We start from the raw sequence: 13,707 nt of genomic DNA on the forward strand, positions 1-13,707 counted from the left end.
TTTTGACATATACCTTTAGCCAAAGAAATGGGGTGTAGGGATATTTTTTCAAGTTCCTATATGTCTTTATGTTACACTCACACTTGAATAATAGTTTGGCTGAGTTTAGAATTCTAAGTTGAAAATAATTTGTTCCATCCAAGTGCTTTGGGTGAGCAGACAGAAAGCTGGCAATTTAATTTAGGGATCCCTAAAAGTCGGAATGCAAAAGACTTTTTCTGGAATACTAACTCTATACTAGGTGCCTTTGTGTATGACAGATGGTTCATTCAATGTTTTTACACAATAAATCCTCTGACTTTTTGCCTGAAATTAGGTAGTCTGATGACTGAACTTTCTGTACTCAAGAATGGAGAGGTTGTCAGTTCTATCTACAGACTTTCAACAAATTTACAGCCTATGTCTGACTCCAACCCTCTTATATATATTGTGTTTCTGAGTTGAAAACTCTCTGCTCTAAAGGGTACATTTCCTTGCTCCTTGGCTGCATGTATTATAGCCTGTGGCTTTCTCTGCCTAGCCTCACCAGTAACAATCCTACATTTCCTTTAGTTCTTCTAGTTTTCATTCAGATCTATTGCCCTTCCCCTTATTTTCACTGCCATGGATTTATATCTTTCTCTGTTCATTTACTATTCTTTTTAATGGGATCTCAAGAAGGACAGGGATAAGCGAATATACTTAATTTTGAATTGGAAGACAGCACACACCATTTCAATAGGAATTTTTTGGTGGGGGTGGGAGTATAAGGAGGGAATAAGGGCAAAGACTTTACTATCAGATTTGCTGTCACTTTTGTTTCTAATTAAAACTTGTGCAAAAGATACACCCTCATAATTGTTATGTTACCTCTTCCTCCATGACATAAGTGAGCAGCTTCCAGTCCCACTCCACTGTCTTGGCATTAGCTGGATGTAGCCTGAAAGTCAAGTGACATCAGTTAGAATTCTGGAGAGTTCAGTCGAAGAGGGGATGTGATGTGGAAAATAACAGAAACAAGAAACCTCCTCTTATCCTCACTGCTCTTGCCCATCCTTTGACATGATACCGTGTCATCTGAGGGTAGTGGAACTTTCACTATTCACTTCTCTTTTGGAAGGCATTAGTACCCCAATTTTGCCTTGAAGAAATCAATTATTTATTTCTCTAGCCCATTAGCTTCATCTACCACATTCCTGGGATGAAGCCTGTGAAGCAGTTAGCCAATCATGATATTCTATCCTTCAGTTCACAGTGATTGGTTCAAAAATGAGCTCATGTCCTATGTTATACCAATTAAAACCTACAAGACTCAATTCAGAACTCTTGTGTAATTATAAAGGAAGTGGACTCTCTCATAAAAGCTGGAGCCTGAGAAGACTACTGTGTAGATCCTGAAAAGAGGAGCAAAGCAGGGCTGAAAAATGGATCCTGGTAACCATTTTGAACTGAATTAAGTCTTATTCCTAGGTTTCTAGTAACATGAATAATTAAATTCTCTGTTATCAGCTGTTAAAGCTAGTTTGGATTGGGTTTCTTGTCACTTGCAACCCAAATAACACTGACATACTAATCACCCTCTCTAATGGTTAGCTGAAGCAAGCTTAGGCAAGAGAAAGCTGTGCCCTGAGTCCAGGTTCCCTAGGAGATTCACCAACATCTAAGGTTCATACTGTTGAATTTTCATGAGAAGCATATAGGCCTCCTTTAGGACATCCACGGTCTCAGAGCCACTGAGCAGGATTTTCTGGATGATGTGAGCCACAATTTCTCTGGGTGGGTAATGCTGCGGTGACACAAAGTCCATCAAAAACTGCACTGTCCCCAGGGGAAAATTTTCTTCAATGGTGTTTGTTACCATTCTTAGTCTTCGATGAGGAATGGGTTCTAATTTTTGACCCTTACTCTGTAGAGATAAAAAGAAAGAAATTAAGATAGGTTTCTACAGACATAAAAACAAGAGGTTCTGAAATAGGTTGAAGACAGCAAAATTTTCCATGCATTTGAAATATTCATAATTAAACAATAAAAGGACTGAAAAGCCTTATCTAAAAAACTTTTAAGGACATGGGAAAATACTTATATTATGTTAAAAAATAAGAATTCAAGGTTGTACACATAATATGACTGCATCTGTGCTAAAATATAGTACAGAAAAGAAACTACAAAAGAGTCAAGAGCTAGCTTAAGTTGATTTGAGTGAAGGTGAGAAGATAGGGGTAGTTATGATACTATATCAGATTCTGAAATAAAGAGATGAAGAAATATGTTTTAAATATGTTTTATTGTTGGGGCGCTTGGGTGGTACAGTTGTTAAGCGTCTGCCTTTGGCTCGGGTTGTGATCCCAGGGTCCTGGAATCGAGCCCCACATTGGGCTCCCTGCTCGGCGGGAAGCCTGCTTCTCCCTCTCCCACTCCCCTTGCTTGTGTTCCCTCTCTTGTTGTGTCTCTCTCTGTCAAATAAATAAATAGAATCTTAAAAAAAAAAAGAATCCCATGTAGCTGATTTACTGTCAACTGTAAATGTTAAGTTGCCTCCCCTACACCCCCTAAAAGTATGTACGTAAAAAGACTGGGAGAGAATACGTGAAAAGTGGTTTTCTATTATTCAGGTGGTGGACGGAATTGTGTATGATTTTCTTCTATATGCTCTTTTGTATTTTTCCACAATAGATATATATTACTTTCATAATCAGAAGAAAAAACATGAATTTTTTGATATTGTAATATAACAAGAATAATTTTTGAACATTTATCTTATCCTCACTTTAATTCTCACAACAATCTATAGATACATACTATTATTATTCCTATTTTATAGATAAGGAAACAGATTTAGAGAGAAAGCATTTGGCATGTAACAAATGGCAGAAGCTGATTTCCCACATGGGGTGGTATAGCCCCAGATCTACCCTCTAAATTCACACTACTTCTAAACACTAAAACCAACAATAAATATATTTTTGTTAAAAAAGGCAGACGCTTAACCATCTGAGCCACCCAGAAGCCCTTTTACTCTGCCGGTACCAGGTGTTGGATTGCAGAGGCAAACAGATCTTCCCTAATGGAACTTACAGGGTATGTGTGTATACAAGAGGAGAACCATCAGATATTAAATTATAAATTTAAAAATTCAGTGTTGTGAAGAAGTACAAAGTGCTGTTCAGTATCCCTAGTGCAATATCACTTAACAGTACCCTCTATGGTCATGGTCTCCTTACTGCCTTTCTCTGAGCCTCTTTTACTGTGTCTCTCTGCCAGTCTTTTTCTATTTTTCTCTCTTTCCTCCTCTCGCTCTCTCTGGATGAGACTGAGGCTGGGTGGCTCAGTCGTTAAGCATCTGCCTTCAGCTCAGGTCATGGTCCCAGGGTCCTGGGATTGAGCCCCCTGCTCCACGGGAAGCCTGCTTCTCCCTTTCCTAGTCCCCTTGCTTGTGTTCCCTCTCTTACTGTCTCTCTCTCTCTGTCTCTATTAAAAAAAAAAATCTGAGAATAAGTATTAAATTTAAAACATCAACCAAAGATTTGACAGCTTATGTATAACAGTAAAACAATGATGACTAGAACTGTCCTTTCAGAAAATCTTCTGGAGAAGTCCAGTGAGCTTTCCTTACGTCTCAAATCACCTGAGGGTAACCCCTGATCTTACTGATCAAAGACCAATACTATACCTGGCATGTAATGAAAATTAAGAGCCAGCAACGAGAAGGACAAAATATCTTGCTTTGGTGACTATTTTACTTGTGAGACACTTTACCTATATTTGAACCTATATTATTCATTTCTTGCCTACAAATGGGGACATCTACAAATAGATAAAGTTTACAAATTCTTTTGATGCCCATCTATTTAAGCGGAACTAATAGTTAATAAAACATTTCTTTAGGCCTTGAAAGGTGGCTCTGTGCTTTATGTGTTTACTTTTAAGTCAAACAACTTCATGATATGGTTATTATGACTTATTTTAGAGCTAAATCAAGAGAGACTCAGAAGACTTAAGGCCTATGGCTGGTAAGTGGCAGCATGGGGACTGGCTAAGAAGTTCTGGGAGGAAAATGACCTAGTGAAGAAGTACTTATTAAAAGCCCAAAAGAAATCACAGAAGAGACAGAAAAGATTTACAGATGAACTCTAGATGGCCAAGGTTCTTTAAAGTAAGAAATTAAGAAGAAAAATCCCTTTTGTTTGGCCTAACTGCCATCTTTGAACCTCAGCTATGTTTACACAGGAAGGCAATGTGGTATCTGCATTTGCATCTACTGGTGCTTCTCTAGTTGTGCGGCACCTACAAAGCACTACAGTCTTGACCAGGGAAACACAGACTCTCTCTCGTCTCCCAAAGGCTCTTTATGATGGCTGTATCACCAGGCAAACCCATAGGAAAAAAGAGAATGGGCTAGTGGTTGGAGAGAGTCATTCAGAAGGAGAAGAGATAAAACATACCAGAAGCTATAACAACAATAAAAATGAGAGAAAAAAATGCACTCTTCAAGGCCAAATCAATGTGAATGCCTGATACATACTACGCTGGATTGCTGACTGCTCCAAAAATGCACCTTTTGAATTCCTGGCCTACCTCAAGCCAGTCTTCTTTTTTTTTTTTTTTTAAAGATTTTATTTATTTATTTGAGAGGGAGAGAATGAGAGATAGAGAGCACGAGACGGAAGAGGGCCAGAAGGAGAAGCAGACTCCCTGCTGAGCAGGGAGCCCGATGTGGGACTCGATCCCGGGACTCCAGGATCATGACCTGAGCCGAAGGCAGTCGCTTAACCAACTGAGCCACCAAGGCGCCCTCAAGCCAGTCTTCTTAATGTTGAGAATATGGTTATGGATAATGAAAATAGCTTCCTATTGTAGGACTCAGCCACAGATTTTTTTCCTTACATCTGCTAAGAAAAGCATCTGGTTTAGTTCGCATAACTAAAAAAGACCAATGGGAAGTAGCAGTCCCATTAAAATCTTAAAATTGAATTTCCTCCCCAAAAGTCAGAAAGTAATAATTTTGGAGGCACAGAAGTGTCCAGAGTATCACTATCTCTGTGCTATGGGAGCGATAATAAGGGCATCACGAAGGGAAAGGCATAGGAATTGACGAGAAGTATTTGATGAAGGCCTATAATGAGCCAGACACTCTAATAGGCACTTTACATATGTCATTTAATGATCCTGTGAGGTATGTTCTTATCTCCATTTTACATCTAGGAAAGCAGGGCTCAGAAAGGTATAGTGAGTTCTACAGTGCCAGCTGCTAACTGTGGGGCTGAAATCTGAACCCAGGTCTGACTCTACACTAGATGATTTCACAAGAGGAGGAAAGATAAAAATATCGAATTCATCCTGGGCCTGTTCTCTCATGCATGGACTCCTTACAGCACAGTAACTTCATGCAAGGCCTATACAGAGGACACCTAATCTGTAGGGGAAGATACGTTAGCTCACCTCTCTTGTGTCTTTATCTGGTATTAGTGTCTGGAAGAAGAGGTGATGCACCGGAGGTCGTAAGAAGTACTTCAGTCTATGCAGGCATGGTCTGTTGTATAACCCACCTTGCGGTGTTCGTGCTTGTACCTGGGCAGACCCGGGGTTAGCAGGCTCTGACAGTGATCTCTCTTTTCTGGCTGGAGTTTCTGTGACAGAGAACCAAGGAACCTTCTCTAAGGAAGTTTCAGACTGGGGAGACCGTGTGCTGGGAGAGAACCTTGGAGAGGATGGAGCTGAGACTTCCATAGGAGTGTCACGGTTATGTATATCATTTTGGAGAGAGTAAGCCCTGTCTCGTGGTAAGTGAGGCAAGTCTCCAAGTGAGTGTGGCATGTCTCCTGGCAAGCATGGCATGTTTCCAGGTGAACGGAGAATATCTCCTGGTAAGTCTGGAACTTCTCCAGGGGAATGTGGCACACTTCCTGGTGACTGTGGTGCATCTCTTGGTGACTGTGGCACGTCTGCTGGTGACTGTGGCATGTGTCTTGGTGACTGTGGCACGTGTCGTGGTGACTGTGGCACATCTCCTGATGACTGAGGCATATCTTGTAAGTGTGCCACATCTTGTGGATATGATATGTTTTGAGGTGGGCCTGGTACATCTTGAGGTAGGCCCAGAGAGTCTTGAGGTGGGCACAGTGAGTCTTGATGTGGGTTGGGTAAGTGCTGAGGCTGCCACGATGAGTCTGGAGGTGGGCTTGGCACATTCTGCTGAGGGCATGGCATATCTTGAGGAGGGCATGGAACTTCTTGAGGCAGGGGAGGCAAAACTTGTACTTGGCACTGCACAGTTTGTGATGGGCATGACAAGGCTCGTGGTGGGCACGAGGAGGCTCGTGGTGGACATGGTGAGGCTCGCAGTGGGCACGGCAAGGTTCGCAGTGGGCATGGCAAGGCTTGTGGTGGGCAAGGCACAGACACATCTTGCTGTGGGCATGGCAAGGGTGCCCTCTGATTGCTGCTGCTACCATTATTGCTTGTTGGGGAGAGGGAGCGAATATCTGAAGATAGCTGGAGGCTTGCCAAGAAGCCAAGGTCACCTTTGAATGCAGTTGAGCTACAATTTGGCTCTGCTGGATAAACAGAGTCCCCCCTGATGGATGTAGGGGGTTGCGGACCTTCAAATGTGGTTTCTTCCAAAAGGTCCAAATCCACAGGATCGCTGTTAATGATTCTCCGTGCTGCAGGCCAAGAGCTTCTGTCTACCCGCCCTTCCGTCACCTCTTTGCTGCAGAGGCTGGCACAAGTCTGAAGACTGGTTGGCTCTTTCTGGGAAGGAGCGACAGGTTCTAGAGTCAAGTCCAGAGTGGCAATAGGTCTATTTTCTTCCTCAGTTCTTGTCAGGTCAATCACACAGAGTCCATTGCGGTCCTTTGCCCTTGGTCTGGTTTCTCTAGTTAAGTCAATGAAGTCCTGTTAAAGGATTACGAGAATATAAGAGGTCAAGTAGGGAGTCTGTTTTACCTAAGAAGATAGAAGATATCTAAGAAGTTTTAAGGATAATCATATTTTACACTTTTTCGCTTCACTGATAATTTATACATTTTATATAACATAAGCATTAATTTATTTTCTTTGGTCAAAATTTTGCTACTGTCAATACTGTCAATTTCTATACCTTCTTAAATTATCCAAATGCCACATGCATATAACTGAGGGCATAGTGGGAAGTTTTTTCTGATCCAAAGTAAACAGGGGAGTAGAAGGGAAGATTTCAACTTTAAGTCACAAGGGAAAAAGCAACCTTTGTTTCGAAAAGCAAATACACAGGATAATTTACAACAGAAACTAAAGAAGGGGATAAGCTAACATAAGAGAATCTACTATATACTAAGAACATATTGAGTGCTTTCACGTATCTTTAATTTTCACAATATCCCTACCAGATAGGCATTATAATCTCCATTATACAGATGGGGAAAATGGAGTTCAGAGGAGTTGGTCATTACCTAAGGATTATACAATTAAGTCACAGAGACAGACATTCAAATCCAGGTCTGTTTCCTTCTTTCTCTGTACAACTTCATTCAATATATAATCAGCTTATAGTCAGATATATAGAGTAATACAATAACAGTTATAAAACCAACAGGGTAAGTCTGAGCCCTAACTAGATTAATTACTGGAAAACCTATCTTTACCTCCATTCCTTGGCAAAATGATTAGGCAGTTCATAAATCCTGATGATGCCAGCGAATGGTACTATAATCAGTCTCTATGCCATATGCCTGGAAAAATATTGTACTCCCTTTTACTCTCAAAACTTCCTCAGTGTGGATGACAAATAATATCATCCTAATTATTGATCAGTCTCACTGATGAATATGAATGTAAATATACTCTATAAAGTATTAGCAAACTGATTCCAGTATTCAAAAAAAAAGTTCCATTTCTGATCAGAAGGGCTAGCTAGATACTCTGATTAACCAACCTAATAAAAGCTAGAATTGATACATAAATGTAGGAACATGGGAGGAGATATAACAAGAAAAAACAACCAAAAGAAAGCCAGTATAGCTATATTAATATCAGACAAAATAGATTTCAATGAAAATAGCATTACTAGAGATAAAGAGGCCACTATACAACAAGACTTATTTCATCGAGATTTAATAATTTCAAAACTGTATGCCTAGGGGCGCCTGGATGGCCCAGTCAGTTAAGCATCTGCCTTTGGCTCAGGTCATGATCCCAGGGTCCTGGGATCGAGCCTTTTGTAGGGCTCTCTGTTCAGCAGGGAAGCTGCTTCTCCCTCTCCCTCTGCCTGTCGCTGCCCCCTGCTCGTGCTTGCTCTCTCTGTCAAATAAATAAATAAAAAATCTTTAAAACTGAATGCCTAATAACATAATCTTCATAAAGCAAAAATAGATACAGGTACAAGGAGAAAAAGGAATATTCCCAGTCATCGTGAGAAATTTCTACATGTCTTTCTTGACTGATAGATCATGCAAACAAAAAAATTATTATGGATACAGAAGATTTGAACACATTTAACAAGTTTCATCTAAAGGACTTAGAATAGTAATTCATAATTACATGAAATATTCACAAAATTTACCACAGACCAGGAGTCAAAGTACATCTTAGTCAATGTCAAAAGATTATCACTCAGACCAAAATACTATTAAGTTAGGAAGCAATACAAAAAAGTAACTAGGACAAACTCCATATTGAAAATTAAGAGGTATGACCATATAAGATATAGGTCAAAGAAGAAATCATAGAAACTAGAAAAATTTTAGAACTGAATAATAACAAAATACTAGGTGTTAAAATGTGACATGCAGCAAAATAACTGTGTAGAAAAAATTACACTTAGACATTTAATTAGAAAAGGAAAATGGAAGAAAATTAATGTGCTGAGCACACACCTTTAGATAGCAGAAAAAGGACAGAATATGCCCAAAGAAAGCAGAACAGAGGAAATAATAACAAGAGCAGAAATGAATGAAACAGAGAACAAACACAGAAGAGAAGTGCAACAATGTCAGAGGTTTGTTCTTTTATTTTTATTTATTTATTTATTTTAAAGATTTTATTTATTTATTTGACAGGGAGAGACACAGTGAGAGAGGAAACACAATCAGGGGAGTGGGGAGTGGTGGAGCAGGGAGCCCGATGCGGGGCTCAATCCCAGGACCCTGGGATCATGACCTGAGCCGAAGGCAGATGCTTAACGACTGAACCACCCAGGCACCCCCAGGTTGTTCTTTTAAAAGATTATTAAAATTAGGAGTGCCTGGATGGCTCAGTCTTCTGCTTTTGGCTCAGGGCATGATCCCAGGGTCCTAGAATAGAGTTCCTTGCTCAGGGGGAAGCCCACTCCTCCTGCTTGTGTTCCCTCTCTCGCTGTGTCTCTCTCTGTCAAATAAATAAATAAAATCTAAAAAAATAAAAAAAATAAAAGATTATTAAAATTAGCAAACATGATAAGGAAATTAAGACAACAAAGGCAATGGGCACCTGGGTGGCTCAGTTGTTAAGTTTCTGCCTTTGGCTTAGGTCATGATCCCAGGGTCCTGGGATGGAGCCCCACATTGGGCTCCCTGCTTGGCGGGAGGCCGGCTTCTCCCTCTCCCACTCCCCCTGCTTGTGTTCCCTCTCTCGTTGTGTTTCTCTTTGTCAAATAAATAAATAAAATCTTAAAAAAAAAAGACAATAAAGGCACAAATAACCAATATTAAGAATGAAAAAGGGAGAAAATTACAGATGTTTTTAAGATAAAAAAGATGAGAAGATCTTATGAACAATTCTATGTCAAAAAAACTTGGGATCTTGGATGAAATAGATAAATCCCTGGAAAAATAAAGCTTAGCCAAACTGACTCAAGAAACTGGGTGATGGGTATGTGGGGGATCATTATACAGTTTGCTCTATTTTTCATGTTTGAAATTTTCCATAATGAAAAGATATTAAGTTGACTTAAGAAAAAAGAAAAAATCAAAATAGTCCTTTAACCAATAAAGAAATGAAATCAGTAGTTGCAATTTTTTCCTTCAAAAAATTCCAGACCAAGGTGATTTTAAAAGGAGAGTTCTGCTAAAAATTCAAAGAAAGAAATGATTCTACTTTATATAAGCTATTTAGAAGAATTAAAAAATGAAGGGATACCTCCAACTCATATTATGACTTAGCATAAACTTGATCCAAAATCTGAAAGTACAAGAAGGAAATATTATAAGTCAATATCACTTCTGTACACAGACATAAAAATCTTAAACAAAATACTATAAACTAGGGCGCCTGGGTGGCTCAGTTGGTTGGGCAACTGCCTTTGGCTCGGGTCATGATCCTGGAGTCCCGGGATCGAGTCCCACATCGGGCTCCCTGCTCAGCAGGGAGTCTGCTTCTCCCTCTGACCCTCTTCCCTCTCGTGCTTTCTCTCTCTCATTCGCTCTCTCTCAAAATAAATAAAATCTTTACAAAAAAAAAAATACCATAAACTAAGTCCAGCACAACCAAGGTGAGTCTACCTAGGAACCACACTTAGTTTAGCATTAAAAAAATTAATAGAACTGGCCACATAAAGGAGAAAATCATATGATCATGTAAAGATGCCAAAAAGCATTTGATAACAAATTCCACATCCAGTCTTAAGAAAAAATAAGTTCTTGGGGTGCCTGGGGTCCCACTCCCCCTGCTTGTGTTCCCTCTCTGTGTCTTTCTCTGTCAAATAAATAAATAAAATCTAAAAAAAAAAAAAGATTTTACTTATTCATTTGCCAGAGAGTGAGAAAGCACAAGCAGGGGGAGTAGCAGAAAGAGAGGGAGAAGCAGGCTCCCCACCGAGCAGGAAGCCCGATGCAGGACCCTGGGATCATGACCTGAGCGGAAGGCAGACACTTAACTATCTGAGCCACCCAGGCGCTCCTCTTTTTAAAGATTTTATTTATTTATTCATGAGAGACAGAGAGACAGAGGTAGAGAGGCAGAGGCAGAGGGAGAAGTAGGCTCCCCGCTGAGCAGGGAGCCCAATGTGGGGCTTGATCCCAGGACCCTGGGATCATGACCTGAGCCAAAGGCAGACACTTAACCATCTCAGGCACCCAGGCATCCCATATATTTGTTTCTTTTTTAAAGATTTATTTATTTGTTTTAGGAGAGAGAGAGAGAGAGTGGGAAGGAGGGGCAGAGAGAGAGAGAGTCTTAAGCAAACTCCATGCTATGCATGGAGCCTGACATGGGACTTGATCTCACAACCCTGAGATCACCACCTGAGCCAAAATCAAGAGTCAGTTGTGTAACCTACTAAGCCACCCAGGTGCCCCAACATGTATACTATATATATATTTATAAATGTGTATGTATATATATGTATGTATACACACACACACTACATGTGATAGTTATTTTTGTGGGCTGCCAAACATTTCCAGTTATTTCCTTAATGGTACATGGTAGACTGTACTTCCTGAATCCTATGATTATGTCGGGTAATGTGATTAATTCTGCCCAATAAATTATGAGTGGAAGTAACGTGTATTACTTCTGGGCTGGGCCCTTTAATTTCTGGATGCAGACACTGCAAAAACTTTCTTTTCCCTCTGATGTGTCTCCTGGCCATGTTTAAGATAGTGGCAGCTCTGTCAGCCTGTGTCCCCCTATGACTATGATATGCAGACATCCCTCTTCCTCTACCCAACCTGTAATGGACATGTGGTAGTGTAAATGAAAATAAACCTTGTTTGAAGCCACAGTATAACCTAGCTTATCCTGATGAACACAGTGCCTGGGAATAAATTTAACAAGATATGTGCAGGACCTGTGTGAAAAAGTATTATAGAAGTGTACTGAAGAACACTAAAGTAAGCCTAAATAAATGAAAGTATATATCATTGTTTATCAATTAGAAGACTCAATGTCATAAATATTCCAATTCTCTCCAAATTGATATATGAATACAATACAATTTCAAAGTCTAAACAGGTTTTATTGAGGAACTTGAGAAGTTAACTCTAAAATTTGAATGGAAAAACAGAAGACCAAAAATAGCCAAGACACTTCTTTTTTTTTTTCAAGATTTTATTTATTTATTTATTTGAGAGAGAGAGAATGAGAGAGAGAGAGAGCATGAGAGGGGGGAGGGTCAGAGGGAGAAGCAGACTCCCCGCTGAGCAGGGAGCCTGATGCGGGACTCGATCCCAGGACTCCAGGATCATGACCTGAGCCAAAGGCAGTCGCTTAACCAACTGAGCCACCCAGGCACCCAGCCAAGACACTTCTGAAAAAGACAGTGTGGTACTGGTACTAGACAAACAGATAATTCGCACAGAAGAGCAAGTTCACAAATGGACCCATACATATAGGAAAATTTGATTTACATCAGAGGTGGTATTAAAGATTAGGAGGAAAAGATGGAACTTTCCCAATTAATGGTACTGGTTACCCATTTGGGGGGAAAAATGAAATCAGATCTTAACTTCATGCCAAAATCATAAATCAATTTCAGATTTATTAAAGACTTAAAATGAAAAACCCAACTAAATTTTTTTTAGAAAAAAAAAACTGAGAGAATATCTTTATAATCTTTGTGTAAGGAAGGATTTGTTTTTCTTTTTTTTTTAATAATTTTTTTAAAAGATTTTATTTTTATTTTTTGACAGAGAGAGATAGCAAGAGAGGGAACACAAGCAGGGGGAGTGGGAGAGGGAGAAGCAGGCTTCCAGCCGAGCGGGGCCCGATGTGGAACTCAATCCCAGGACCCTGGGATCAAGACCTGAGCCAAAGGCAGATGCTTAACGACTGAGCCACCCAGGCGCCCAGAATTTCTTTTTTTTTTTTAAAGGTTTTATTTATTTGAGAGAGAGAGAGAGAGAGAGAGAGAGCACAAGCAGGGGGAAGGGACAAAGGAGAAGGAGAAGCAGACTCCCCATCCAGCAGGGAGCCTGATGCGGGGCTTGATCCCAGGACCCTGAGATCATGACCTCAGTGGAAGGCAGACGCTTAACCGACTGAGCCACCCAGGTGCCCCTAAAGAAGAATTTCTTAAGATACAAAGTGTAAACCATAAAAGAATATGTGACTACATTAAAATTAGGAATTTCTGTTTATCAAAAACACCATAAAGTTGTAAAACAAGCCACAAACTAGAAGGTTCTTGGTAGTCTGATTTGGGAATACTATACAGAGATGAAAATAATTAAAGCCACATGCAATAACATTGATTAATTTTATAAACATAATATTGAGGCCAAAAGAAAAAAGAGAATAACATACAATATGATTCTGTGATATTGTGATATAAAGTAGTCCCCCCACCTTGTCTGCAGGGGATACATTACAAGACCCCCAGTAAATGTCTAAAACCACAGATGGTAATGAATCCTATAAATACTGTTTTTTCTATACATACATACCTATGATAAAATTTAATTTATAAATTAGGCAATGTAAGCGATCAACAACCATAACTAATAATAAAATGAAACAATTATAACAATATGTTATAATAAAAGTTATGTGAATGTGGTTTCTCTCTCAAAATATCTTCTTGTACTATACTCATCCTTCTTGTGATGGTGTGAGAGGATAAAATGCCTGCGATGAAGATGAAGGGAGGTGAATGACAGACATAGGCATTGTGATGGGAGGGTTAGGCTACTGTCAACCTTCTAATGATATGTCAGAAGGGGGTCATCTGCTTAGAAACTGCAGTTGACTCTAGGTCACTGAAACCTCGGAAACTGAAACCGCAGATTAAGAGGGGACTACTGTCTTGCTCTTCATCCTTGGCTCCAGGCAGAACTC

At 39.9% G+C, this 13,707-nt stretch overlaps 1 protein-coding gene across 1 annotated transcript in view; it reads right to left on the reverse strand.

The window, feature by feature from the left end:
- Positions 1–13,707, reverse strand: part of SIMC1 (SUMO interacting motifs containing 1) — an 85,891-nt gene that overhangs the window by 40,050 nt on the left and 32,134 nt on the right. The window contains exons 2-4 of the mRNA XM_027605018.2: positions 5,419–6,873; positions 1,653–1,885; positions 850–919 (exon numbers count right to left, since the gene is read on the reverse strand). Coding sequence (XP_027460819.2) covers positions 850–919; positions 1,653–1,885; positions 5,419–6,873 — 1,758 coding nt within the window. The remainder of the gene's footprint in view (positions 1–849; positions 920–1,652; positions 1,886–5,418; positions 6,874–13,707) is intronic.

The sequence above is a fragment of the Zalophus californianus genome, chromosome 5 (assembly GCF_009762305.2).
Source record: "Zalophus californianus isolate mZalCal1 chromosome 5, mZalCal1.pri.v2, whole genome shotgun sequence".
Taxonomy (NCBI): Eukaryota; Metazoa; Chordata; class Mammalia; order Carnivora; family Otariidae; genus Zalophus; species Zalophus californianus.